Source organism: Orycteropus afer, unplaced genomic scaffold (assembly GCF_000298275.1).
Source record: "Orycteropus afer afer isolate SDZICR_OR568_19922 unplaced genomic scaffold, OryAfe1.0 scaffold00112, whole genome shotgun sequence".
NCBI classification, from domain to species: Eukaryota; Metazoa; Chordata; class Mammalia; order Tubulidentata; family Orycteropodidae; genus Orycteropus; species Orycteropus afer.
In genome coordinates this window covers 1583812-1608546 of record NW_006921699.1, presented here as the reverse complement: position 1 = coordinate 1608546, position 24735 = coordinate 1583812, and the positions used below count along the sequence as shown (strand labels likewise).

At 46.7% G+C, this 24735-nt stretch overlaps 1 protein-coding gene across 1 annotated transcript in view; it reads left to right on the top strand.

Annotated features, from left to right (window-relative positions):
• Nucleotides 1–614: 614 nt before the first annotated feature.
• ACSL6 (acyl-CoA synthetase long chain family member 6) overlaps nucleotides 615–24735 on the top strand; it is a 67955-nt gene continuing 43834 nt past the window's right edge. Inside the window, exons 1-14 of the mRNA XM_007943729.2 lie at nucleotides 615–830; nucleotides 4110–4224; nucleotides 4904–4968; nucleotides 5221–5322; nucleotides 5847–5946; nucleotides 6532–6710; nucleotides 7725–7757; nucleotides 9208–9259; nucleotides 17305–17378; nucleotides 18889–18966; nucleotides 20422–20556; nucleotides 21151–21285; nucleotides 22698–22793; nucleotides 23964–24036. Of these exons, the coding sequence (XP_007941920.1) occupies nucleotides 636–830; nucleotides 4110–4224; nucleotides 4904–4968; nucleotides 5221–5322; nucleotides 5847–5946; nucleotides 6532–6710; nucleotides 7725–7757; nucleotides 9208–9259; nucleotides 17305–17378; nucleotides 18889–18966; nucleotides 20422–20556; nucleotides 21151–21285; nucleotides 22698–22793; nucleotides 23964–24036 (1432 nt within the window). The 5' untranslated portion in view covers nucleotides 615–635. The remainder of the gene's footprint in view (nucleotides 831–4109; nucleotides 4225–4903; nucleotides 4969–5220; nucleotides 5323–5846; nucleotides 5947–6531; nucleotides 6711–7724; nucleotides 7758–9207; nucleotides 9260–17304; nucleotides 17379–18888; nucleotides 18967–20421; nucleotides 20557–21150; nucleotides 21286–22697; nucleotides 22794–23963; nucleotides 24037–24735) is intronic.

Genomic DNA, 24735 nt, shown 5'->3' with positions numbered 1-24735 from the left:
TGCTGAATGGTACTACCCCCATTTATGGATGGGGAAGCAAAGGTTCAGAAAGGTGTGGTATGCTCAACTTTGTATAGCTTATAAATGAAAGAGAAAAGATTTGATCCAAGGAGCTTTACTTTTTTCTCTCTCTCTCTAATGACTTTGCTTATCAGTGATCTCATCTCTTGTGTGGTGATGTTACAAATTTAGCACAAATACCATTTATTGGGATTTCAGCAGATCTCTCCTCCATTAGGGGTCAAGCAATTGCTGTTTGGCTCATATCCTAGGTATAGCTGCAGAGTTGCCACTGTTGTGTTCTTCCTTGTTTCCAAAAAGGGAAGCCATAGCCATGCTTACAAAGGCTGAGGGCCTGAGATGAGGGTGCCTGTCGGTGGTGCATGGTGGCCTGGAGCCCACACACTGTATCACATCAGGAGATTTCACACCTTGGCTAGCCCAGGTGGCATATTTGGTATATCCTGCCCTATGGTATTTTTGGCCAAGGCATGGCCAAGACCAGTGTGTCACCCATGATCCAGGAGAGATGAGAGGAAAGGCCCAGGATCCCTTCCCTAGCCTGCCTGCTGAGGTCTCCTCCCTCACAGCACCTACTGTTTCCTGCAGAGTTTGTCCTCTCACTTCTGGAGAAGATGCAGACACAGGAGATCCTAAGGATGCTGCGGCTGCCTGAGCTGGGTGACTTGGGCCAGTTTTTCCGCAGCCTTTCAGCCACCACCCTCGTGAGTATGGGTGCCCTGGCTGCCATCCTCGCCTATTGGTTCACTCACCGGCCAAAGGCCTTGCAACCACCGTGCGACCTCCTGAGGCAGTCGGAGGAAGTGGAGGTGAGCAGATTGGGAGCAATCAGGCTATGGAAGGCCACTGGGAGAGGACAGGCATCTTGAGGGCCGAAGCCAAACTCCTGCCACTTCTGGTTTACTTGACCTCAGATAGTGCAGAGAATCTCAGTTCCCCCTGGGAGCCAACCAGTACGTTCTGCAGTGGCCTTGGGCAGGCCCTTCTATCAGATGCTTCTCTGCCACTCCCCAAAGCAGAGCCTGACCTGGCCTTACACTGGGCCTCAGGTGCCTGCTCCTAGATGTGGGGGCCTTAGCCCACTGGCGCATCTGTAGGAGTCCCGAGCAGGTTGTCAAGAGGCTGTCAGGTGAATTCCCTCCCAAACTCTCCCTGTGACCTGTCCTGGTCTTGTGCTGGGGTCCTGAGCTGAGCCTAGCCCCGGGCCCTGCCCTCCCGGAACACAGACTAATGGGTAGAACTAAGGGGGAAGAAAGTGCAGTGGTTCAGCCTGGACAGGGGTGTTCCAGGCTCTACCTGGGAGGACTGGTGGGATTTTTTATTAAGCTCATGGAATATATTTTCCTTTTTGCTAAACTTTAGTTCTATTCATCTTGAATAGATAATATATAATAGATAATATATGCACACAGTTCAAAAGAAACAAAAGGACGTATATTGACAAGCTTCCACTTTCTTCCCCCAGCCTCCCAGTTCTCTTCCCTGAGACACCCTGTGTCAACAGTTCTGTTCTATCCACAAGCTAGTGTATTGACATTGCATCCACTTTTAAATGATATCATGCTATATATACTATTCTGTACCTTGCCTTTTATTCTTCATTGAAGTGTATTTTGGTGATCATAAGCATGGCAGTCTTGCCTGATAAGAGAGGGTACAGATTGAAATAGGGGCTAGTATCTTAAGGACATTTTTCTGGCAGAAGGAATGATGTGTGTGGAGGTGCAGGTGTGATACTACATGTGGTGGCTTTGGGAAATGGTGATTCATTTGCAATGCCTGGTTAGCAGAGAGAGTTTGGAGAGGGGCTAGCAAAGTGGTGATGAGAATGGCCTTTGGTAACCAGTAGCCCTGAGCTTGAAGCTTGGCCATGCTTCTTATCAAATTTATGACCTTGGAAGTTTCTTAACATTCTGCATTTTAATTGCCTCAGTTGCAAAGTAGTTAATGAAAAAGAATGCCTGCTTCCTGTGGCTGTAGTGAGGATTTGATGAGACACTGCAGAGAAAGTACTCACTTAGTTATTTTGGGTAAGCTTATAATTATAACTCACCTGGAAAAGTCTGCAAGAACAAAGCCCCGTGAACTGAGCAGGGAGTCCCAGGATGGACAGCATGGATTTATTTTGGGTTGTAAGTAAGACATGGCCAGTTTATAGTTTAGAAGGATGGCCATGGCAGGGGCAGGTGTGGGAGGCAGCTGTAGGTGACTGGGATGGAGGTGATAACGGTGTAGATAATGTCAGGGTGGCAAGAAGGAGTGATGAGGTAGTGACCCTGGGTTGGGGAGGTGGATCATGCAGAGTGAGTCACCTCGTGAGTCTGGCTGGGAGAATAGGACACTAAAGCCTCCCTTCCTGGGAAACTGAGCTCCCTCATGCCTGATCCTTGTCCTCGAGGGGTGAGGAAGCCAGAGTGACTCAAGACAATTAAGCAAAGGGAAGAGTGATAGGAAATGAGATGAGAGGGATAAGAGGGTCTCAGATCATATATGGCCTGGTAGCAACACATGGTGAGAAACATAATTCAGATCCCAGCTTAAAATCCTCCCCTGGCTCCCTATTGCCCTCAACCTAAAGTCTAGACTCATTGCCTTGATCTGCAGCCTCTCTAGCTTCCTCTCTCACTATTGCCTCCCGGGGCTCCATAAATTGCCAACAATTCCCCACAGGTACCTTTGTTTCCTTCTCCATGCATTTGTACTTGCCGTTACCTTGACCTAGACCGCCATTCCCTATGTCACAGTCTGCCTGGCAAATCACTATGCATCCTTCAAAACCCAGTACACTGGCTACCCCCTAACACATGCCTATGCTGGGCATATAGTCTCTTGAGGTGTCATTTCTATCATGGTGCTGACCATGTCTGATTGTATAAATCCCCAGCTCCCTGCATGGGTCTTACGTGGCATGGTACTCAGGAAGCATTGGCCAAACATAACTTTCCACTCTCAAACAGTTGAAAGTTTCCTATGGTTTTAAGTTTGGCCTTTTGTTTTGTGGCTCTCACAGAGATTTTTCCTCAGGCACAGTGTTCCAAGAGGTGTCAGGCCCTAGGGCCACCAACTCACTGCCATGGAGTAGTGACCTCTCCTTTGGTTTCCTAGGCAGTGTCTCTACGGAAGTAGATTGCACAGTCTTTGTTCCAAGAAGTGCCTGGTGGATTTGAACCGCCAGCCTTCTGGTTAGCAGTCAAGTGCCTTAAGGCATTACGCTGCCAGGGCTCCCAGGCCCACTAAGTGCAGCCCAAACTAATAGTGCTAAGGGAAAGGGTGGAGCTATGGTACAGAAGTGCTTGGGGAGTCTGAGGAGGGGTGGGTGGAAAGGAGAGAGGTCAGGAGAAGAAGCCAAGATCGTCTCCCAGCCCCCAGCACAGAATGTGTTTGGCACCTTCCCAATTTGGATCCTTATTCATAAGGGCCCAGAACTCACTGTCTTCCCTCTCCACCCCCATAAGGCAGTAACATAAATCAGACTGTCCTCCCTTCACAGCCTGCCAGGTCTCTCCTTCTGGGAAAGTCCATTCAGCCCAATCCTCAAAGTAATTCACACTATTATGTGAATGACGGTGGCAGACTTCCTAGCTATAGATGACACCCAAATGAATCTTAACCTAGGGGCATAGCAGCAGTTGATGGGGTGGGGGACACCTTGGCAAATTAATACTGATGCCAGGGGATAGATTCTAGCCACATTCCCCCTGTGTTGTATGAATGGACCATGGGTGCGTATGAAGAATCCCTGTAAATTCTGGACATTTTGACTTAGCTAGTATATGTGTCCAATGTGTGTTTGTAGGACACTGGTGTACTAGGCCTGTGTGCATGAGCCAACTAAGTTTGATCTGGAGATACCTACAGGTCAAGTGTGTACAAACCACATGTACTTGGCATTGTATGTGTCAGGTCATGTGTGTACAATCCAGGTGTGTATAGGTCATGTGTATGAGTGCACAAAGAGTACATCCCAGCCCCAGCTGTGTGGAGCAGGTGTGCATCCAAGTCATGTACAGTCTGGTGCATGTTGGTGCCTTCTCCTGATGTCACCTGTCTGTCTAAGCTGGCTTCTCTGGCCTGTGCTTGGCTTATAGGGCAGTGATGGGGCCCGACGATCCGTGATTGGAGATAGCCCTCAGCTCCTCACCCACTACTATGATGATGCCCGAACCATGTACCAGGTATTCCGCCGTGGGCTCAGAATCTCAGGTGAGCAGAACTGTAGGAGTTATGGGGTACCTATGGGAGAGATTGGGTGAGTGCAAGGGAGAGAATGGGCAAGCATGGTACTGGGTGTGTGGGAGGTGGGAGATGCCCAGGTTCAGACTCACTTTTGGCCCTCCACCCACCCAGTCAGAGAAGCAGCTGTATTATGTGGTGGAAGCACTGACCTCAGCTTTGTTCCAACCCTTAGGAATGCCTGATCTTAGGCTATCTCTTAGCCTATATCCTACAGCCCCCATTCACAGCCCCTGGTGAGTCTTCAGCTGCCAGGCCACTAGCCAGCATACTTCTGAACCTGAACTTCTGAGATGTCTAGTGCCCCCAGGGTATGGGGTAGAGAGAGGTATCACCCAGAGGCAGCTTGCCTTACCCATCCAGTCCCTCACCACCACCCAGTTTTGCATCTTCCTTTGAAGCTGCAGTAGGGAATGTCACCCAGGTCATGGAAACTGGGCACTATGTTATTCCCCCAATCCCTGGAGAGATGCCAAGTGTGGGTGCTTTAATTCCTCCTGAGTTTCAGCAGGGCTAAGGAACAGTTCCCTCAGCCTATGGACCACCTCACTGTCTGGATGTCTATCCAGATACCCAATAGTCAGGTACAAGTGGCATCCCTACCCTGTCTTCCTCCATGGCACAGCCAAGCCTGCTTGTTTCTCTTCAGGAAATGGGCCCTGCCTTGGCTCCAGGAAGCCCAAAGAGCCTTACCAGTGGCTGTCCTACCAAGAGGTGAGTGATAGAGGACAGGCCTTACACTGTCCGCCCACACAGACCTGGCACTTGGGAGGGTTGTAAGCATCCTGCTGGGTTGAAGAGGGTCAGTTTTTACTTACCTGGTCTGTCTGCCCAATTCTCAACTAGCAGGGCTTCCAACCTACCTGGATGGGGAATTGGTGAGTTATGTAGAAATCCCAGCTGAATATCTCCCTCCTCTGCTGAAGAACCCTTGTTTTCACATCACTTCCCTATGTCCATGTGCAGGTGGCTGACAGGGCTGAGTTTCTGGGGTCCGGACTTCTTCAGCACAATTGTAAAGCATCTTCAGATCAGTTTATTGGCGTTTTTGCACAAAATCGACCAGAGGTGAGCATCTGCTTTGGCTGGTTTTAGAGTTATCGGTGGAGTAACAGATAGAATACCATGGAACAGTCCTGCTCCTACTATTTACAGGGTCCAGGACAAGAGAACAAATGGAGACCCTTGGTCCATGTCATCACCCCCTTTTGCCCCTGGCTTTGCCCCTTGTCAGGACTAGACACCCTAGCCAAGTTCTGTCCACTCCCAACTGACCCCACAAACAGTTAACCCTTGCTTGTCCTCCTACAATCAAGGAGAGGAAAGACATGGAGAGAAGGCCAATGCAGGCCCTAGAAACAGGCTTGGAGCTGTTTGGGCACTCCTTGGGGTCCAAGAATGGTCTAGAAGGCTGTAGGTAGCCAGGCACAACTCATCAGTCCCTTGGATTTCTTGCCCCATGCACAGAGCCAGAACAGGGCCCACTCAGACATCGCACCCAGTTGGCTGAGCTTAAGGCAGTACAACCTAGAGAACCCTATTTTCTCCTTTTTGCTCCTCCACCCTCACCCCACCCCCACATATTTCCACAGTGGATCATCGCAGAGCTGGCCTGCTACACATATTCCATGGTGGTAGTCCCACTCTATGACACCCTGGGCCCTGGGGCCATCCACTACATCATCAACACAGGTGAGCCCACCACTGTCTCCTCCCCACCTTTAGCAGCCAGCCCCCTCCCCACCTCCATCCTCTCCAGTTATGCTGACTGTCTGACACTCATAAGAAGCCTTTTGCTTCTGCTCTCAGAGAACACTGGGGGCTTCCTCTTTGGCCCCTGACTTGGCCTCCTGAGTCTCAGCTCACCCCGGCCATACTTTACCTGAAGCCTTCTTCCACAGAGCTGGGCTGCCAAAAAGGAGCCTCTGAACTAGTTCCTATGTAGAGTGCCAACCCTCTGAGGCTCATAGCAGCTTGGGGTAGATGCTAGGGGATGGGATAAATGTCTTGTATAATGGGAGCAGCTGAGCCTGAAGCAAAGGATGGTGCAGAATCTACCCTGGGAGGTTCCCAGGCCTTCTGCCTTTGATTCCATCTAGGATTCCCAGCACATTCCTCTTTATACAAGATATACTCCTCGTAGTCTGTCTTACATACTTATTTACACACAACCTGTGGTACACACAGCCCATGGCACACACAGCCCATGATACGTACCACTGCCCACAGTCACAGCCTGTGTCCACGGAGCTTGAGTATCCTTGATGTCTCCTGCAGCGGACATCAGCACCGCAATCGTGGATAAACCCCAGAAGGCCATGCTTCTGCTAGAGCATGTGGAGAAGAAGGAGACTCCAGGGCTCAAGCTGATCATCATCATGGAGCCATTTGAGGAAGCCCTGAAAGAGAGAGGGCAGGAATGTGGGGTAGTCATCAAATCCATGCAGGCTGTGGAGGTGAGGGTCATCTTATGGGCTATTTGCTGGGCCAGGACTAGTTGACTGCCATGTTAGAGCTGTTGGTTATCTGCCCCTTTTATGCTCTGTGGTGGATGTTTAGGGACCTCAGTGTGTGCCATTGTTGAGACAGGGCAGGCTTTGCAAGGGCTGGTAGGGGGTAGAGTGGCAGTACCCATAGACATCTTCTAGGGACCAACTCACTGGCCAAACAGTTGATGGCACCAGCAGGTGTGCAGGAGGTGCCAGCCTTCCACAGAGCTGCCTACACAGCCTCTGCACTTCCTCATTCACAGCTGGCTGCCAGCTTGTCTGTGCCTGAGGGCTGTAGACATGAGGTCTAGGAGTCTTGGAGTGTTTCTCACCTAAGTTCCCCAACAGCCAACAAAACTGTTTTTCCTGTGCGTGACTTCTCCAGAGATGCCAGGTTGGTGGCAGTTTGTGACCTATTAGGACATAGGACATCCTGGCCTCCAGGGATCAATAGTAGCAAATGCCCACTATTCTGCTTGATCTAGGCCCCTGAGCCCTCCAGTTTTCCTGACTCCCTGTCTGCTCCTCACTGTACCCAAATACCTGTTCACTTGCAACGCTCTGTGGCTTTTGTTGCCACATCTACACTGGCATCCCCCATCTGCCCCTCCAGCCCTAACCACTCATCCAGAAGTCTAGGCCACCCAGCTGCTTTGTCTGAGCATGTGCCCAGATATACAGTGAGCACCTCAAACCCAGAATGCCATCTCCCCCATGTGCATGTGTGCAAAGCCCAGCCTGTCCCTGGGCAGCAGTCTCCTCTGGCCCCCTTCCCTCTCAAGAGCCTCAGGCCTAGATGCATGCCTGAGGAGAGACCACTGAGGCAATGTCTACCACACTGGCCCACATTTTGGCAGGGCATCCTGATCTCTGAGCTTGGCACAGGAGTAAGCATACTGTGCTAAGAGTATTTTGATTTTTTTTTTTTTTTTTTGACATGAGAAGTTTTGAGCATTTAAAAACAGTATTTTCTTCTTCTAGGACTGTGGCCAAGCGAATTATCATGCTCCTGTGGTAAGCTAATCTGCCAGCAGATCTTTATTGAGCGAGATGGTATGTTCTACAGCTTGTTCTCATGGAGTGACCACTGTGCGCAAGACCCAAGCAGGCTTCTCTGTAGTAACGAGCAACTCCTATGAGCCCTTCAGGGAATGCCTGCTTGGGATGTGCAGGACTTTTGATGGCTGAGGGCCTAGGGAAGGACCTGGAATGGAATTTAGATGTTTGGGAGGGAGAAAATAGGTAACTAATCCTGGCCACTCTTGGTTCTCTAGTAACTTCTTCTTTGAGAAGTACTATTGTTCCCTTTGAACATAATGAACTCTTCAGAGGATGAGATAGACAGAAGAAACATCACCAGAATGAGAAGTGGGCCCTTGGAACCAGTTTCCTTTTGGCACCTGCTGTCTTTGTTCATCTTTGTTTTATCTTCATGTTACACCCACATGATACTGCATGAGGTTGAGTCTCCAGTGAGGGTGGCTGCTCCCTGGATGTGCCATTTGGGGATTTTCGCTATCAGTCTTATCCGACTCCATGGCAGTGATTGTGTTTTGCATTTTTGCAACAAGGCCTCTTCCCTCCAGTGCTCACTCTAGTTTGACCCTTCCCGTTGCCCTCAGGGCTCCCTGTAAGCTTCCTGACATACACCACTGCTTCCCAGGGCCCCTCACAGGCAGCCCCTGGTGTTTGCCAGCCTGTCCCTACACTGCATACTCTGGCATCACAGAACTGCTCTCTGATCCCTTGACATGTCCTTGTTTCTTGTCCTTCTGCCATTGCCCAAGTTAATTTTCTCTCCCCAGAATGCCCATCCTCACTTCTAGAAAAATTCTCTTTGTCCTTTGATCTCAACTCAAGTGTCACCTCCTCTGAGAAGTCATCCTGTATGTGCAGATGGACTTGGTGGGCTCTGCTGTGGTGATCCCAGGACTGTATGCCCAGAACCAGAACAAGGGCCTAAGGCAGAGCAGTCCTGGTGACACATGGAGCATCTTCATTCCTGGGCCACAGCTGTGTTCTCAAACCTAACCTCAGACATTTCAGAGAAACTAGAAGGAAGGAGGGAACTAAGTCATATTCACTAGAAAGGTGAGATGTTTGGTAGAGGCCTAGATCCTATCTTTCTAGTGGATATGACCACTGCAGCCTAATCCTGCCTAAGAGAATTCAGCTCAGGCTACAACAGGGGGTGGCAGTGGGGCCAGATGTGAGGTTGATGGGGTGAATCAATGTCCAAGCCCCAGTTAGGTTTCCTCAGCTTCTCTTCCCCTTACAGCCCACCTTTTCTGATCTGCTGCACATAGGGGCATGAGTACATGCCCAACACATACCCAAGCCTACATACAACACACATACACAGGGGTGAACATAGAGGGGCTGGCTGGTGGGGGCGCCCCAGGAGCTTTGGCTGTGGTTGGCCATACTAGTTCTCCCTCATACATGCTTTTTCTTACCCCTACAGCCCCCCCATCCTGATGACCTCTCGATTGTGTGTTTTACAAGCGGTACAACAGGTAAGCAGAGGCACCAAGATCAGCAGCCAGGGCCACCTGCATCCTTCCTTGGGCAGTCTGGCCTCTCTGTGAAATGGACTGAGCCTTGCCCTGTGCCTGGCTCAGATATTAGGTCCCTCCTAGTGCTCCCAGTGCCTGGGATGAGAGTAGCTGGATGCTGATGGGCAGTTTGTATTATGAGGTCTGGGTGAGAACATGAAACTTCCCAGAGCTGGGGCCAGAGGAGGCTGGGCATCTGGGTCACATGCAGGAGGAAGCACTTTTGTCACTGGGGGGTCATTCTCTGTGAGAAATAGCTCTTACCCCTCTGCTTCCTGCCATTGCCTGGCCTTTGTGTCAGGGACTGGGGAAGGAGTGTGAGGTTTGGAGTCTGAGGGCCTGGGTTTGAATCTCATCTCCACTGTATGCTGGGGGCCTATAAGCCAATCACTTCACCTCTCTGCCACCACTGTCCCCAATTTCTCACCTGTGGCAAGGGTGACTAAAGGTGCCAAGTAGGAGATGGAATGGTGGGATGATGTGTGTGGAAGATGCTCTGCAGTCTGAGGCTGGTATAGGCCAGGCTGTCAGGAAGAGGGTGCAAGAGAAATGGCACACTCTACATCTGACCCTGACAGTGGAGCACACGCATCAACAGTGGCAGGAAAAGTCAAGGAGGGCTTCCTGGGAGAGGAAGAATGCAAATGAGAACCATGGCCACAAACAGCACTTCACAGTCTGCAGTGCCCTGATCACCCTCAGATTGCACCACTGGGGCCTCAGCACAACCTGAAAGGTGCGCAGGTTGTGGGACTGCTCAGGGGCACCATGAGTAAGTGGAGGCACCTGGATGTGTGCCCTGTTCTTCTAACTCCCAGTCCAATGCTCTTCCCATGACACTCACTGGTTTACCCTCTCATGTGGTGACTTACCCTTGCCCTAAATTGCAAGAAGTTTGTAAGCTTCTTTTTCTAGACCAAGGACTGGCCCACCTTAAAGGTAGCTCTTGAGTGGTGTACTTGGCCTCCCCACTGCTTCCACAGACCCAGCTTCCAAAGCATTCAGCAGATCATTAATCATCTCCACAGTGAGACTATCCATGTGGTGCGTGATGATAAATGCAGCTTTATCAAGTCAAGATGGATTTTTGCCATTAACTCAAATGTGTTAACTCATTCTATCAGAGAAGAGACGTAACACAGCCCTTGCTTTCCAGGAGCCAACCAAAGCCCTCAGGTTTACATTGCTTTTTTGACAGTCTTCAAAGTCTTTTTGTCATGAGTTTTTATTTTTCAGTGGCCTTGACTGGGCAATCTACTTCTGTAAAGATTTACTGCCTTGGAAACCCAATGGGGGTTGCTGTGAGTCAGAATCAACTCGACAGCAGTGGGTTTGGGTTTTTTGGGTTTTTTTAAAACAAAAATATAAGGGCTTTTTTCATTTTTATTTTTAATTGTGATTTGGGTGAAAGTTTACAGAGCAAATTCATTTTCCATTGAATAGTTATACACATTTTGTTTTGTGACATTGAGTGGAATCCCCACAATGTAACAGCTCTCTTCCCACTTTCTCCCCATGGTTGGTTACCTTTTCCCTGTGCCCTTTTGCCTTGCCTTCCTGCCCTCTGAGCTGTCTCCCTGTGAAAATGCTGCCCTTCTAATTTTCCCAGGTTGATTGCCCAGATAGAGCTGGGGTAATGAGGTCTATGCTACAGAGGCCTCTTTCTTGATATCACCCTGCCTGGCTGCACCCTTGGATTCTCTTGGCTTTAGGCTAAGTTTGTGCTGTGCTTCTCATATTCATCTTCTTGCTCAACTGTATTAGTCACATGTGTTCTCAGAGTCACAGCCCCAGAAACAGCATCCCTTCCATGCTGGGTGGGTGTCCTGGTTCCCAGGTTCATCAAGGACCACGTTGTTATTCTGGTGGGGAAAAATGAAAACTGTGATCTGAGCATGACATTTGCCCCATAGTTCTGGCAGAATTATTCCAGGGGAATTTTCTTCTTGGCCTGTGGTAGGAGCGTCTGTGGAAATTCCCTATATAAACTAGTGCTTTGGAGTCCCTACGCAGGCCAAGAATGCTTGGGAGAAGATGAGAGCTTAGGATCTACACCTAGTAATGGCTGGTGAGTGGGCATGTGGTTGATTGTTTACTTCAAAATAACCACTAGCTAGACTGGATTTGGGCTTTTCCTTCTCCACCTCTCCACCTTCCCATCTCCCCACCTCCCCCACCCCCCTGCAAAAGAAACCCCAGATAATTTGCAAGTATAAACGTAGCTCAGTTTGGAAAATCAGCCTCCATGAATGATAGTTAAGATGTTACATCCTTATAAGTTCATGTACCTTCTCTTCTCAGAGAAGAGTATACAATGGTCTTTTAAAACATTCCCAGTCTATGTGCTTTTAGCACCTCATTTTCTAGCTTATGTAGATTAATCATTCAGCTCATTTATTGAGCACCCACACTACATCAGACCTCACATTGGGAACTGAGTACACAGAGATGAACAAGACACAGCCAAGCCTTCATGAGCTCACAGCTCACTGTCATCAGGCAGTTACAATATAATGTGGTCCCTTCCTTGAGGGAACTATCTCATGGTGCATGGAGTATCCAGCATCTGAGACATTAGGCCAGAAAGGATTCCCAGAGGAAAAAAATCCAAGCAGAGTCTTGAAGGATCAATAACTGGAAGAGGAAAGGGGGAAGGGCATTCTCAGCAGAGGGAACAACATGTGCAAAAGACTTCGGGAAAGAAAATATTGCTTTGAAAGAGGGTCAAATGAGGAAAGGGTTGGGAGCAGGTTAGGACAACACTGGCATGAGAGAAGTGATGGGGGTAGGAATTCCAAATGGAGGTTCAGAAGGAGAAGCCAGAAAGGCTAGAGAATAGGCTCTATCAGTATTGTCTGGTGACTGAGATGTACGCATTGGATGTAGTCACATAAACAAGAGCACTTTTGGTGCTTTGGGCAAAGACTGGTCATAGGGTGGGGGGTGGAGGCCAAAGCTGGGTTGCAATGGTCTAAGGACTGTGGATGTCCATTCAGCAAATGTGCAAACCCTTTCAAGAAGCTTAGCAGTGTCACCAAAATGATTGCTCCAGAATGCTCATACCAACACTGTAATAGTTAATCAATGGAGTGAAGCCCCTAAAGCTTTGGTTGGGGTCGGGGAAGAGAAGAGGCTTCAAAGCACCATGAAAGAGATGTGTCCTACTAGAGAAGAAAAAAGGAAGAAAAGATCTGGGAGACCAGGAAGGTGCAAGGAGCTTTCTGATGGCTTCTGCCTTCTCTGTGGAGTAGAAGTCAGGGTCCTGGCCTGAAGATGAGGTAAGTCATAAATGGATCAGAATCTCAGGGGGATGTAGTGTGACAGTTTCTGTGAAAAGTAAAATATGGAGAAAGCTCATCGAGAGAGGCCTAAACACTGGGCAGCCCCAAGAGCCCCTCTGGGACTATAAGCTATAAGCTTGGACTATAGGCTATAAGCCTCAGGGGCCATGTTGTGGGAAGAGCAGAAAAAGTGGGCTGGGTAAAGTTTTTAGAGTAGGGTGCTCCAGGGGAAGCCAGGTATCTAAAGCATTTGGCAGGAGAATGGCTTAGGTGAGCCCAGTTTGGGAGGAAGGAATAAGAAGAAAGATAGGAGGGGGAAGCATCATGCGGCTGGAGTCATGAAGAGTATGAAGGAGCTGGCCTAGTCAATTCTAAGTGATGATAGTGAGGCTGGGGAAGCTGAGGTAGACGGGGAGGCCATTGGTGTTGAGGCATCCTTTCCACTCTAGTTGAGGATGTCTGTGAAAGTGCAGTCACCAGCAGTCATTTAGCTGAGCATGTAAACACTCATCAGCCCCACAGCTGTCACTACCCAGAAGTGGCTTCTCTGGGGGAAATGTTCACCATGACCTATTCATTTTGTGTCATTCAGTTCAAGACTTGTCTGATCATATGCATAAAACCACATCTCAGCTGTGAGGATGATGGTATATGTTCAGAACACATCTTTTGCCACTCCTGCTGTGTGGTTTTAGGAGAATTACCTAACCCCTCTAAGACTCAATTTCCTTGAGTGTTAAATGAATACAGTTAAGTGAATGTGTTAAATGAATAGAGTTCTTTTTAAAAAATAGCTACTATGTAATGAAGTGCATAGTACAGTGCCCACATTAGTGGGTGTTCAGTAATTGGCTGCTATTATAGTTATTATTTCTATTCCTACTAGCTCCTGAGTCTGATTTAAAAAAAAAAAAAAAAGGATAACGGTGGATATGAGGTTGATACGTATAAGACTCAATCCTAAAGAACATTTGGGAGCCTTTAGTGGTGAAATGAACACTCTACTTATATTATAAAACTTTCAGAGAATTTTAGTTACCTGTAGAACTGTTGTAACACACCTTTGACTGTGTAAAGGCGGAAATAAGCAGTTGGAGCTGCCTTGACCCCCACTTTTACCCCTGGGGGAGAAAGCTCAATAACAGCTTCAGCTCACAGCCCCTCTCACTTGGAGCCAGCAGCCAACCAGGGTGGAATTCCACCCAGCAAAATGTCTTTTGCATATCAACAGAAGGCGGCTCACCCAGAACACTGGCTGAAGCCACAAAGCCATTTGTCAAATCTGAAGCTAAGAGTTTTTACTTCAGCAACTGGAGGAAAAATTAAATGGAAGAATGCTCAGCTTCTGAGTGGAGGAGGGGAATGAGCAGTGGAATACTGTTGAGACATCAAGGGCCTGAGTGGCAGTGCCCCTCACCAGAGAAGGAGAGACCAGAGGAAATGTCAGTGCTGCCTCACTGATTGCCGAAATCTACCTAGGAATGCTTAGCCTGTTCGGAGGAAATTTTATATTGTGTTTAAAAGAAATGTTGCCAGCCAGGCCAGGGTTATGTACTTGTCCTGACTTAGAAGAGCAAGCAGAGCCTTTCCAATGGCTCACCCTGAGCTGCTCAACTTGAATCTCACAGTCTTCTTTTAGGATTTGTGGTCAATGGACATTCACTGCTGCTTCATCCTTTGGGACCACATCTTGAGATGACTTGAGGAAATAATTTGAATATACCTGGGAAATATTTTTAAGTTCTAGAAATCATTAGAAGTTTATAAGATTACATACATATCCACAAGAAAATAGGTTTGTTTCTAAAAGATTTCAACTTTGCTCACCATATTGGTGAAGAAATATGCTTCACTAACCAAGCAGAATTAAATCACTATGAATGTTGTATGTGTTTTGGTCTGAACTGAATGGAGGCTTTAGAAAATTTTCATCAGTGAAGACAACTTTCCCTTGAGATTCTCAAACCATCCATCTTGAGGTTATTTTAGGCATGAGCAAGGTGGCCAGTCTAGCAAATCTAAGGTTCTATAGTACAGGACCTGTTTTATGATAGCTCTGATTTCACACCTGGTATTTTGGGAATGTTCCTTGGAAACTTCTAGAACTTGAGAATCCATAGGTGAAAATTGCCAGATGATACACTCAGAATACTTTGTGGGCCCAGGAATTTGTATTATAGGAGATGACTGAAGGAAATTTCCTAACATGGGCCTGGGTTTGAGGAAAATTGCTGGGATGAAAGAAAGACAAACGGAGGTAAAACAGATCTCATGCCTCTTCCTTTCAAAAGGAAAATATGTTAACAACTACCTATTAGAACACGTTGTAACTTAAAATCATGTAACCTGTGTCACCAGTCACCTCTGTGGTTTGTAACAGGGGTGTAAGTACCAGAGTGCACGTTAAAATCCCACCTACCACACTTCTTCATCTGAGGGATGTGTCTGTCTCCAAAATTCAAAGATGAGGGCTTTACTGATGCTCTTCTCTCTGACCAATAAGTGTTTTATGTGTGTCACTAGTAAGTTGAGCAAATAGATCTCATGAGATATAATTATGAGAACAACTTTATTTTTGTCTCCTTCTGTTCCACTAAGGAGTACTGGTGGCACAGTGGTTAAAGTGCTTGTTTGCTAACCGAAATATTCGTGGTTCAAACCCACCAGCCATTCCGTGGGAAAAAGATGTAGCAGTCTGCTTCTGTAAAGATTACAACTTTGGAAACCCTTTGGGGTAGTTCTTTCCTGTCCTATAAGGTCACTGTGAGTCAGAATCAACTTGATGGCAGTGAGTTTTGTTTTTGTTTGTTTGTTTGTCCCACTAAACTTACTCAGTGGGGGTAGTTCTTTTTCTGCCTTGGGATAAAATCTCAGGTTTTATGACACTAACTTGGTATAAAAAGTCTCATGGTCACTGTAGGTCATAAACACAGTCTTAATTCTAAATTACAAGTGTCAGTCTAAAACACTCTTCATTGAGACGTCTCTTCCTTCCCCAGATAGGGCTGGCTACCAGCAGGTGCCTGCTGCTAGTTGGGGAGAGTGTGAGTCTCCTTCCCCCTTTTCCTGGCTGGTGTTTCTTCTCCTCCAGTTTGCTTAGGGAAGTTTCTGCCCTCTTCCCCCGTGTTTGAAATGGGGAGGAAGAATAGGTAAGTGGGATATAAAAGATAGGAGATGGTTTGGGGCAACTTTTTAAAGCTCACTCTTTCTCTTATGGATGCTTTCATGAGTCTTTGGGAGGCTCCTCTGCTGGGCACCCCCATGCAATCCCTTGATGCAGGCAGTGCCCCTTCATTGGTTGTCTGCTCCCTATTCCACATCAGCTTCTGCGTCAGGTGATATATATACTTCATTGCCTTCCTCTGGTGGCAAACTACCTTCGTAGACAAGATTCCATTTTAAACCACCACCCCTCCACACTTCCCTAGACTACTTGACTTCTGTAGACTTCATACCCAAACCCTGGGACTTTTCATTTCCTTACAGCCACTGGGCTCTTCAAGCAATCTCATTAAAGCCCCTCTCATTAGGATTTGGGCTAGCTTGGATTTCAGGTTACTGTTGGGAACACCCTCCATTCCTTCCCATTTGACAGCATATAGGACTCAGTGTGGCTCTGTCCAAAGAAATCCTCCTCACAAACACTCTCAATCACTACTCTGTTTGTCTTTTTATAGCCTTCTCCTGAGTGAAGATAGCAAAGTCAACAGACTGATTTATTTGCTTTTTCCTGGATAAATTCTGCATATGGTCTAGCTCCTCATTTTCGGAGCTTCACAGCCATTATTATATCTGTTGCTAAAGTAGGAACTTATAATTTAACATCTTTTATACATGCATTATATAAATAAACCTTACCACAGCCCTATGAATTGGTTACCTGTTTTACAGGTAAGGAAACAGAGAGGAGATGCTATGCCAGTGTTACGCAGGCAGTGAGTGGCAACACTAGGATTTGAGCAATGTGATCTGTCCAGCAGCAGCACCAGTGTTGTGTCCACCCTGATATGAACTGTGGCCAAGCTGGCCACCCTCCCCAGCCTGCTGTGCCCTGGGTTCCTACATAGTCTCTGTCTTCTGAGTCATCTTCACAGCCCCTAGCTTCCTCACAAGCCCTGAGGACTAGAGCTCATGAGCACTAGTGAAAGTACTGCCAAGAAAGCAAGAACATCCATGTCTCATCTCTGCCAGTGAGCAAGCAGGAGGGGCTGACCCAGTCCTCTAGACCTCCAGCCTGACCTGATCCTGGGGCCTTTCCAGGAGACTGTATGCAGCAGAGAAGCTCTCTGCCAGTAGAACTGTTTGGCTAATAGAGTCAACAGACCACCTCTTCTCGGGCCCAGAGAGCAATTTAGGGCATTGGGTGTATGCGAGAGGAGACCTAAGGGACAGAGAGCCTGTGCTCTTGAGGGAGGAAAGAGAGTGAGGTGCAGGCCAGGTAAGGTGGAAGCTCTTCAACCCTTAAGCTACCCCACCTGTGCAGCCAGGTCTCCTGCTACGTGGGCCCAAGCTGCTGGCAGCCTCATGCTGGGCCTAGAGTGTCTGCAGGATGGAGATCCCAGAGGAGAATTCATCTGCTTGCCTAGGGCTCTGAAGATGGTTAAAGACAAAGCCAGAGGCTTAGGTGGCCAGCGCTTGGTGTCTGGGACTACTGGCTAGGACACTATTCTCAAAGAGTGGCCCTTGAGGTTCCAACTTACTCACCTTCTCACTTTCTCTTTTCAGGAAACCCAAAAGGTGCAATGCTCACCCATGGAAACGTGGTGGCTGATTTCTCAGGCTTTCTCAAAGTGACAGAGGTGAATATAGTAGACTCACTAATGTAGGTGTCTCTTGATAACCTCAATCCTCAGAGTTGTTTTTTTCCCCCCCTGTTTAATCTTGGCTGCCTTTTACAGTTAGTAGTTTCTGTTCATATTAGAGCAACCCCAGTGTTATGACCATTTTGAAGCCCAAACACTGAAATGCTCTACAACTTATAAATATTCTGTTGATTTCTAAGAGTGCCAATATCTCAGAAAAAAAAAAATGGATCTTTCAATTTTTAACTTCAAAAATTAATATATCCATGGTTTTGTGTGTCTCTTTATTTTAAAAGTAACCCATAATAATCTTTGTTTTTCAAGTAGTATAGGGTTTAATTCAGTCATTTTGCATTTAAGGACTATTAGAGTCAGAGAAACAATGGCAACTACCAATTTATAAGGCCTTTCTTAAAGGTAAATCTGAAATCAGTAAAAAGCTTTATATGTTGTCCTGAAAAAAAAGCATGTTACAGTTTTATAATGGACTAAGAAAAAAGGACCTTTTTCCACAAGTGGTGAGTATTAGAATATTCTGTGGTTCCTTTAAGGAGAAAGGAATGCACCTTCTTACGTAAGTTGGGCTTATTTTTCCATTGTGGAGAAAATCATTCTCCACATTCCTGCTAGATGATCTTAAGGAGTATATGCCTCAAACAGTTATATATTTTGGTAGAAAATGGTCAGAGGGGGCTGGTTGGCTGAGCCCAGTTTGGGAGCCACGAACCAGGTACCCAGGGCTTGTATAAACTCACCCAAAAGCTATTCCAAGAGAATGAAGGGAGAACAAAGGGAGGTAAAGGGGGAGAGATGCCCAGCAAAAGATAACACCCAAAGGCCTTGTGCTTGTCCCTGCGTGGACATAGCAACCGGAGCAACCCATTCCCCTTTGAGTCTTGGCCTTGCCCTGCCTTCTCTGAACTTCAGCCACAGTCAGTGTAAACCTAGAGCTCCTAGAAGAAGCCAAGACCCTCTAAATCCCTGTGTAGGTGACTCAGGGAGATTAGTAAGATGGGGCCTGGGTGGAATCCTGCAGTTTTGTGGGGAGAGGAGAGAGCCCGGCTGGCACCCGACTGAGTGAGAGGCAGGCCCTCCCGGAGGAGACTTCCCTGCGGAGCCCAACTCCGCTGGTTTATGTGTGCTTCATTTGGCTCTTTGCTTCTGCAGATAACCTAGACCCACTGGCGCTGCGACCTAACACTCGGCTTCCTGCGCTGCCCTGTCTCTCTCTGTTTCTTTCTTCTTTCTGCGCCTTTCATCATCCTCTCTCTCTTTTTCTCTTTCTCTCCCTCTCTCTGTCTCTTTTATCTTTCTGCACCTTTCGTCTTCCTCTCTCTTACTTTTTTTTTTTCTCTCTCTGTCCCTCCCATCCTGACCTTCCCATTCCCTTCTCCCCTCTCCCTGTTTGCCCATCCAGGACCATTTTCTCTTTATTGTTTTATGATTCTCTTGTCGTCTTCCTGTCAGTGTTTCTTTCCTTTCTGTCTCCCATGCTCGTCACCTGCAGAAAGTGATCTTTCCGAGACAGGACGATGTGCTCATCTCCTTCCTGCCTCTGGCTCACATGTTTGAGAGAGTAATCCAGGTAAGACGCCCGCCTGACTGACCGGGCCTTGCCTGGGCTCCTTCTCTTTTCTTACAGAGTCAGTGGGCTCCCACTTGTGCGGATGTGCACATTTCCTATTTGCCTTTAGCACACATGTTTGAGCGAATGGTGCAGGTAAGGCCCTTGCATCAGGGAGGCACAGTCTGTGCCCAGAACCCATAACCTTAGCAGAGTGTCACTGGTGGCCTGAAGTAGAACTAAACTGCCCTGTCCTCAGAAGTTACCACGGGAGTCAGAGGGGTCAGAGCACCTTGGCCACCATACTTGGCCCTCCTGGGATCATTGCTCCAGGGAAGACCTCACGCCTGCCCTGTTTTGCCCATGCACATGCCTTAGCTAAGAGGGGCTCCAGTTGATGCCATCCACCGCGAGAGCATTTCAGCTTTGCAAAAATGCTTTACTTTCAAGTTCAGTACAGTATGGGCTCCATTTATGGACAAAAAAATTTATGTTCCATAACTTCAATAACTCACAATCTCCTACAAAGAAAACAAAACAGTAAATCAAACTGTATGACTCCTCAGGCTGTCGAAGGAGATTGGTGTTAATGTTTAGCAATGAGTCTCACCTTGTGGGGGCACAGAGGCCTTTGGGAGAGAGCAGAAGCACACACCATGGTTGTGTAGCCAGAGAGTTCTCCATGCATGTATCACTCAAGGGACCACAGTCAATAAACTGTGTCTTTTCCATTTTGCCCTAGGGAAGTTTGGTATAATAAGGCATACTTTCTAGACCTGGATTAGAATGCTAGCAGTTCCTGTTAACTAGTTGTATGACTTTGGGCAAGTCTCTTTACTTCTTTAAGCTTCATATTCCTCACCTATAAAATGGGGATTAGAAATACTACATCCCTCATAGAGTTGCTGTGAACATGAAAGAAAGGTGCATGTATGAAGCCCTGAAGTGCTCCTGGTCCCATCAGGAACAAGCCAGGCTTTCCTAGGGACCACTCATATAAGCTTTAGCAAAGCTGCTGACCATAGCCCACACTACCCTCTCAAGCGGTCTCTCCCCCTGACTGAGCAGTATCGTTAGTACTAGTAGGTGCTGAGTGCCTTCTCTGAGAATGGATCAGATCGTTTAATGAGGTACAGTACATCTCAGAGACCTGGATGCCCTGGGTGGCCCAGACTCAGTATTTGGGAGTAGGCATGAGGGGCAGGCACCATGAGACTGGCTGTTCTGGCATCTCCCCAAAATGGAACTCCACTTGATCCCCTGCTGCTTCTCCCTGTACATGAGTGGGACTTAGTGGGAAGGTGGTGAGGTGGGAAGTTGCCTCAGATGGGCTTTTCCAGTGTCTTACAGCAGCAACCAGAGCTAGGTCAGGGAGTTAAGGTGCCCTCCATACAGGGCAGAACTTTGATGGCTCTGGGCTGCAGCTAGGAGTGCCCACTCTGAGGGACTTTTCCTTTTCATGTTCTTTCCCTCCAGTCTGTTGTTTACTGCCATGGAGGACGTGTCGGCTTCTTCCAGGGAGATATCCGCCTCCTCTCAGATGACATGAAGGCTCTGTGCCCCACCATCTTCCCTGTTGTCCCACGACTGCTGAACAGGATGTACGATAAGGTGAGCCCTTAAGGGAGTCTCTAGCCTGGCTCAGGGATTGTATATCTGCACTTATGAGCAGGATCTGGCATGGAGGTGGGAGCTGGAGCCTAGGCCTGCTTTCCATGCCTCTCTCTGGTGGCGTAGTGCCTAAGGCATTTGACTGCTAACCATAAGGCTGGTGGTTCAAACCCACCTTCCTTGGAAGGAAGGTTGGCCAATCTACTTCCATAGTGATACCACCTCGGAAGCCAAGGAGGGGTTGCTTTGAGTTGGATTGACTCCATGGCAGTGAATTGCATTTGCATTTGTTGTACCACCAGGTCTTGGGAGTTGCCTCCTCTATTGTATTTCCTGACTTTCTCACTCTTCCTTCTCCTATTTCTCCGTATTCTCCAAAGCCCTGGTTGGGAGATTGCTCAGGGACTTGTATCTCTCAGCATTCCTGTAGTTTGGCTGTATTAACCTTCAGTACAATGTCACACATTCATTGAATCCTGCAGGGATAATATGGAGTGTGGCTTTCCTACTCTCCAGTTTTCGCCTAATTCCTAGGAGTATGTCTAGAGGTGGGACATCCAGTCCCAACAGCTGTTTTCAACTTATGCCCCTCAGATCTTTAGCCAGGCAAACACACCATTAAAGCGCTGGGTCCTGGAGTTTGTGGCAAAGCGTAAACAGGCTGAGGTCCGGAGTGGAATCATCAGAAACGATAGTATCTGGGATGAACTCTTCTTTAATAAGATTCAGGTAAGAAAATGAGTAAGTGATTTGAGTGACACCTAAGTGTCCAGTGGATAACCTTACTGGAGAACTGAAGAAGTTCATTCCAGTGGCCTGTAATCTTGTAAAATACATATACTCCTCATCTATTGACTATCTTATCACCCAACATTTCACATTTACAATAGTAAAAAATCTACTATCTGACTATTTTACTCATTAACAACGTATATCTGGCAATTATGAATGCTGAGGTGAAAGTAACAATGGCTATGATGTTTAAGGTTATGTGTCAACTTGGCTGGGGCCATGATTCTCAGTGGTTTGCCAGTTATGAATGATATAATTTGACTGTTATGTAATGATGTTGTCATCTTCCATTTTATGATCTGATGTTGCATCTTTTATTTTTGCTTAATGCTAATTTTCACATAACAGCTTGGTCTTTGGAGCCTAACCTGTCAATAAGAGAAGAGTGAATGCAATAATTTATTTGCTCAAGAAAATTAAAGCTTAAACTACCACTAAAATTTTAAATCTATTGTGTTCTTCAGAGGTGGATTATATTTGCCAAGAGCAGCCAATGAGAAGGACTCTGGAGTTTCTTGGCTTCCACTGGCATCTGAGGCAGCTTTGCCCTTGAGTGGTCAGGTCAATTCTCTGCTGAGGGGCTTCTGGGACCTGAAGGTTCCCTTGCCCCTTCTTTCAACCCTAGCCAGGGTGGCTTTCCAGCAGCTTTAGGTTCTACTCAGGTAGCCAGGAATTTTCTTTCCCTTCCTGTTTCCTGTTTCATCAACCTCTCCCAAACCAGGTCAATCATAAATTACTCACTTCTATATCCCAACTAAAATTTTCAAGCTCTGCATTGCCCAAGGAATCTGTAGTTAATTAGTAATGTTACTCATTTTTCTTGCCACTCTATTTTTAGCTATGGAAATTAATATTTAAACTCTCTTGGCTCAACTTACAGAAACAAGTGTTTTCAGTATTCTTTGTTCTCTGCAATGCATGGTAAATAAATAAGGGTATTGATTTAGAATTGAAGAATGGCAATGCTTTTAAAATATAAGTTAGAAGAAATTGTCCTAAGTAATTGTTAATAGATGCTTGTGAATGATGGGAGAGTGAGGAAATAGCTGTGTATTTTTTAAGCATATTGAAAAGAGAACCAAAATTACAGAATGCCACCCTGACTAATAGCACTTATCTCAAAAAATATAAAAGAGTTGGTCATATTGTGGGTTGAGTTGCAAAACCAATTGTTTTGATGCATTTAAAGGGGAAGGACTCACTCAGATCATGTGGTGCACAATCTCAGGCTTTCTCTCTGACCTTGACCCAAGGGTCTAGGCAGGTTTCAGTTGTTGCATGAGACCCAGGTAGTTTGGGCTCCACCTCATGCATTGCAAACTTTGGCAGGCTCTTCTCTCTTCCCACAGGCCAGTCTTGGTGGACGGGTGAGGATGATTGTCACTGGGGCAGCTCCTGCATCACCAGCTGTCCTAGGATTCCTCCGGGCAGCTCTGGGGTGCCAGGTATTATCACTATGTGCTTTTCCTGAGGATAATGGGATGTGTTAGGGCAGGGCAAGAAAACGATTGTACCCTCTACTACATGAAAACCAATCCTAGGGGCAAGATTTTTGTGGGATAAAAGCTCCCTTCTGCAAGGATAGAACATGTTTTACAAAACCCATGAGTATCCACACTTGAGGAAATAGCTTTACCTGGGCCCTTTTTTCAGCATAGAGCAAAGTGATCAGTAAACTGTATATGAGCCATCAATGTGCTGGAGAGCCCATACCTCCCCTTTATGGCATCTCTATATTCTCCAGCCTGCAGAAACATCTCTCAGCCCAGAAAAAGAACTCAGGGGAGGGGATGAAATTCATTTGTGTGTTGTCATTTGATTCAGTAGGTTTTGCTATCTCTAAAATGTCCGTTCCGTCATTTATCCATTTTATTTACTAAGGTATAATAATGTGGCTGATGGGTTATAAGTAAAGTAGGCACATCTATTTCATAATTTTGCACACCTGAATTTTCGTCCTTTAGAAGCTGTGGGCTTCTTACACTGCTCTCCTAGTCCATACTATCATGGCTTGACCACTTCTAAAAAAAGACTCTCCACTTATTTATTTGTGCAAGCAAGTGGAATGCTAAGAGGAATATCTTACAGAAATAAAGTAAATTATATGTTGTTGTTGTTGTTATTTGCCGTCAAGTCGGCCTCGACTCATAGCGACCCCTCCTTGAGTTTCCGAGGCAGCATCACTACGGAAGTAGGATTGCCCAACCTTCCTTCCGAGGAGTGGCTGGTGGGTTTGAATCACCAGACTTCTGGTTAGCAGTCAAGTGCCTTAGGCACTATGCTACCAGAGCTCCTAAGTAAATTATATAGTGGACTTTAAAATATTTATTTTCAATACATATTATCCAAATGAAAAATAGAGTCAATAGTTGAAAATAGGTCAGTAATCTTTACCCCAAACCACACATTACCTACCATATGTTATAAAAATTGCACTTCTTCCAAGAATACATGGCTACACTTAACTGTCTGTGTTCCACTTACCTGAAGTTACCTACCTCCAGAGCTCCTCCCCCTCCACTGTCCCTAGCATGGGACAGTCAGATATTCAAAGGAAAGTTAGCAGCTTGAAGAAGATGTGTGCTCATGGTGTGCTTTCCATGTTTTGCTTAAAGGTTTATGAAGGTTACGGCCAAACTGAGTGCACAGCTGGATGTACCTTCACCACACCTGGTGACTGGACCTCAGGTAAGCTGAACTGGAGATGTAGGGCACATGAATGAAAACAGTTGAGTCTTAGACACCCTCATGGAAAATAAGTTTACATAGGCATTTAGAAAAAAGCAAAAGAAATAGAAAAAAAAAAACTTTAAAGATGGCTATGTCTGGGTTGTGGCATGATGGATCTGTTGTTTTCTTTGTTCTGCTTTTTTTTTTGTATTTTTCTATTTCTATATAGACAAATAGAAGTTACATTTTAAAAAAAAGAAATAATAGATCACAAGATATAATTGCAGGTGGTAAAATGCATATAATATCAGTATATTGGAATTTATAGATTTCAAATACCACACAGCCTTATCAGTATTATTTACTGAGTGAAGGAAGTGTGAGTGTATGCATTGGAAATGAATGTAAATGAAAAGGAGCTTTACAGTAGCAAAAGTACCATTTCTTAAAGGGCCATTTCGGGGGCTTGTGAGGGTCGGTGTCTTGTGACACCAATAGCAACAACAGCCTCAGGAAGGAACAGCTCCCAGCCACATCCTCGTTGTGAGGAGATTAATCTTGCAGGGAAAGTGAGGAAGCACATCTATGTTGTTGTTGTTAAGTGCCGTCGAGTCTTTTCCGACTCATAGCTACCCCATGCACAGCAGAATGAAACACTGCCCGATCCCGCACCAGCCCCACAATCCCTGCTATACTTGAGCCCATCATCACAGCCAC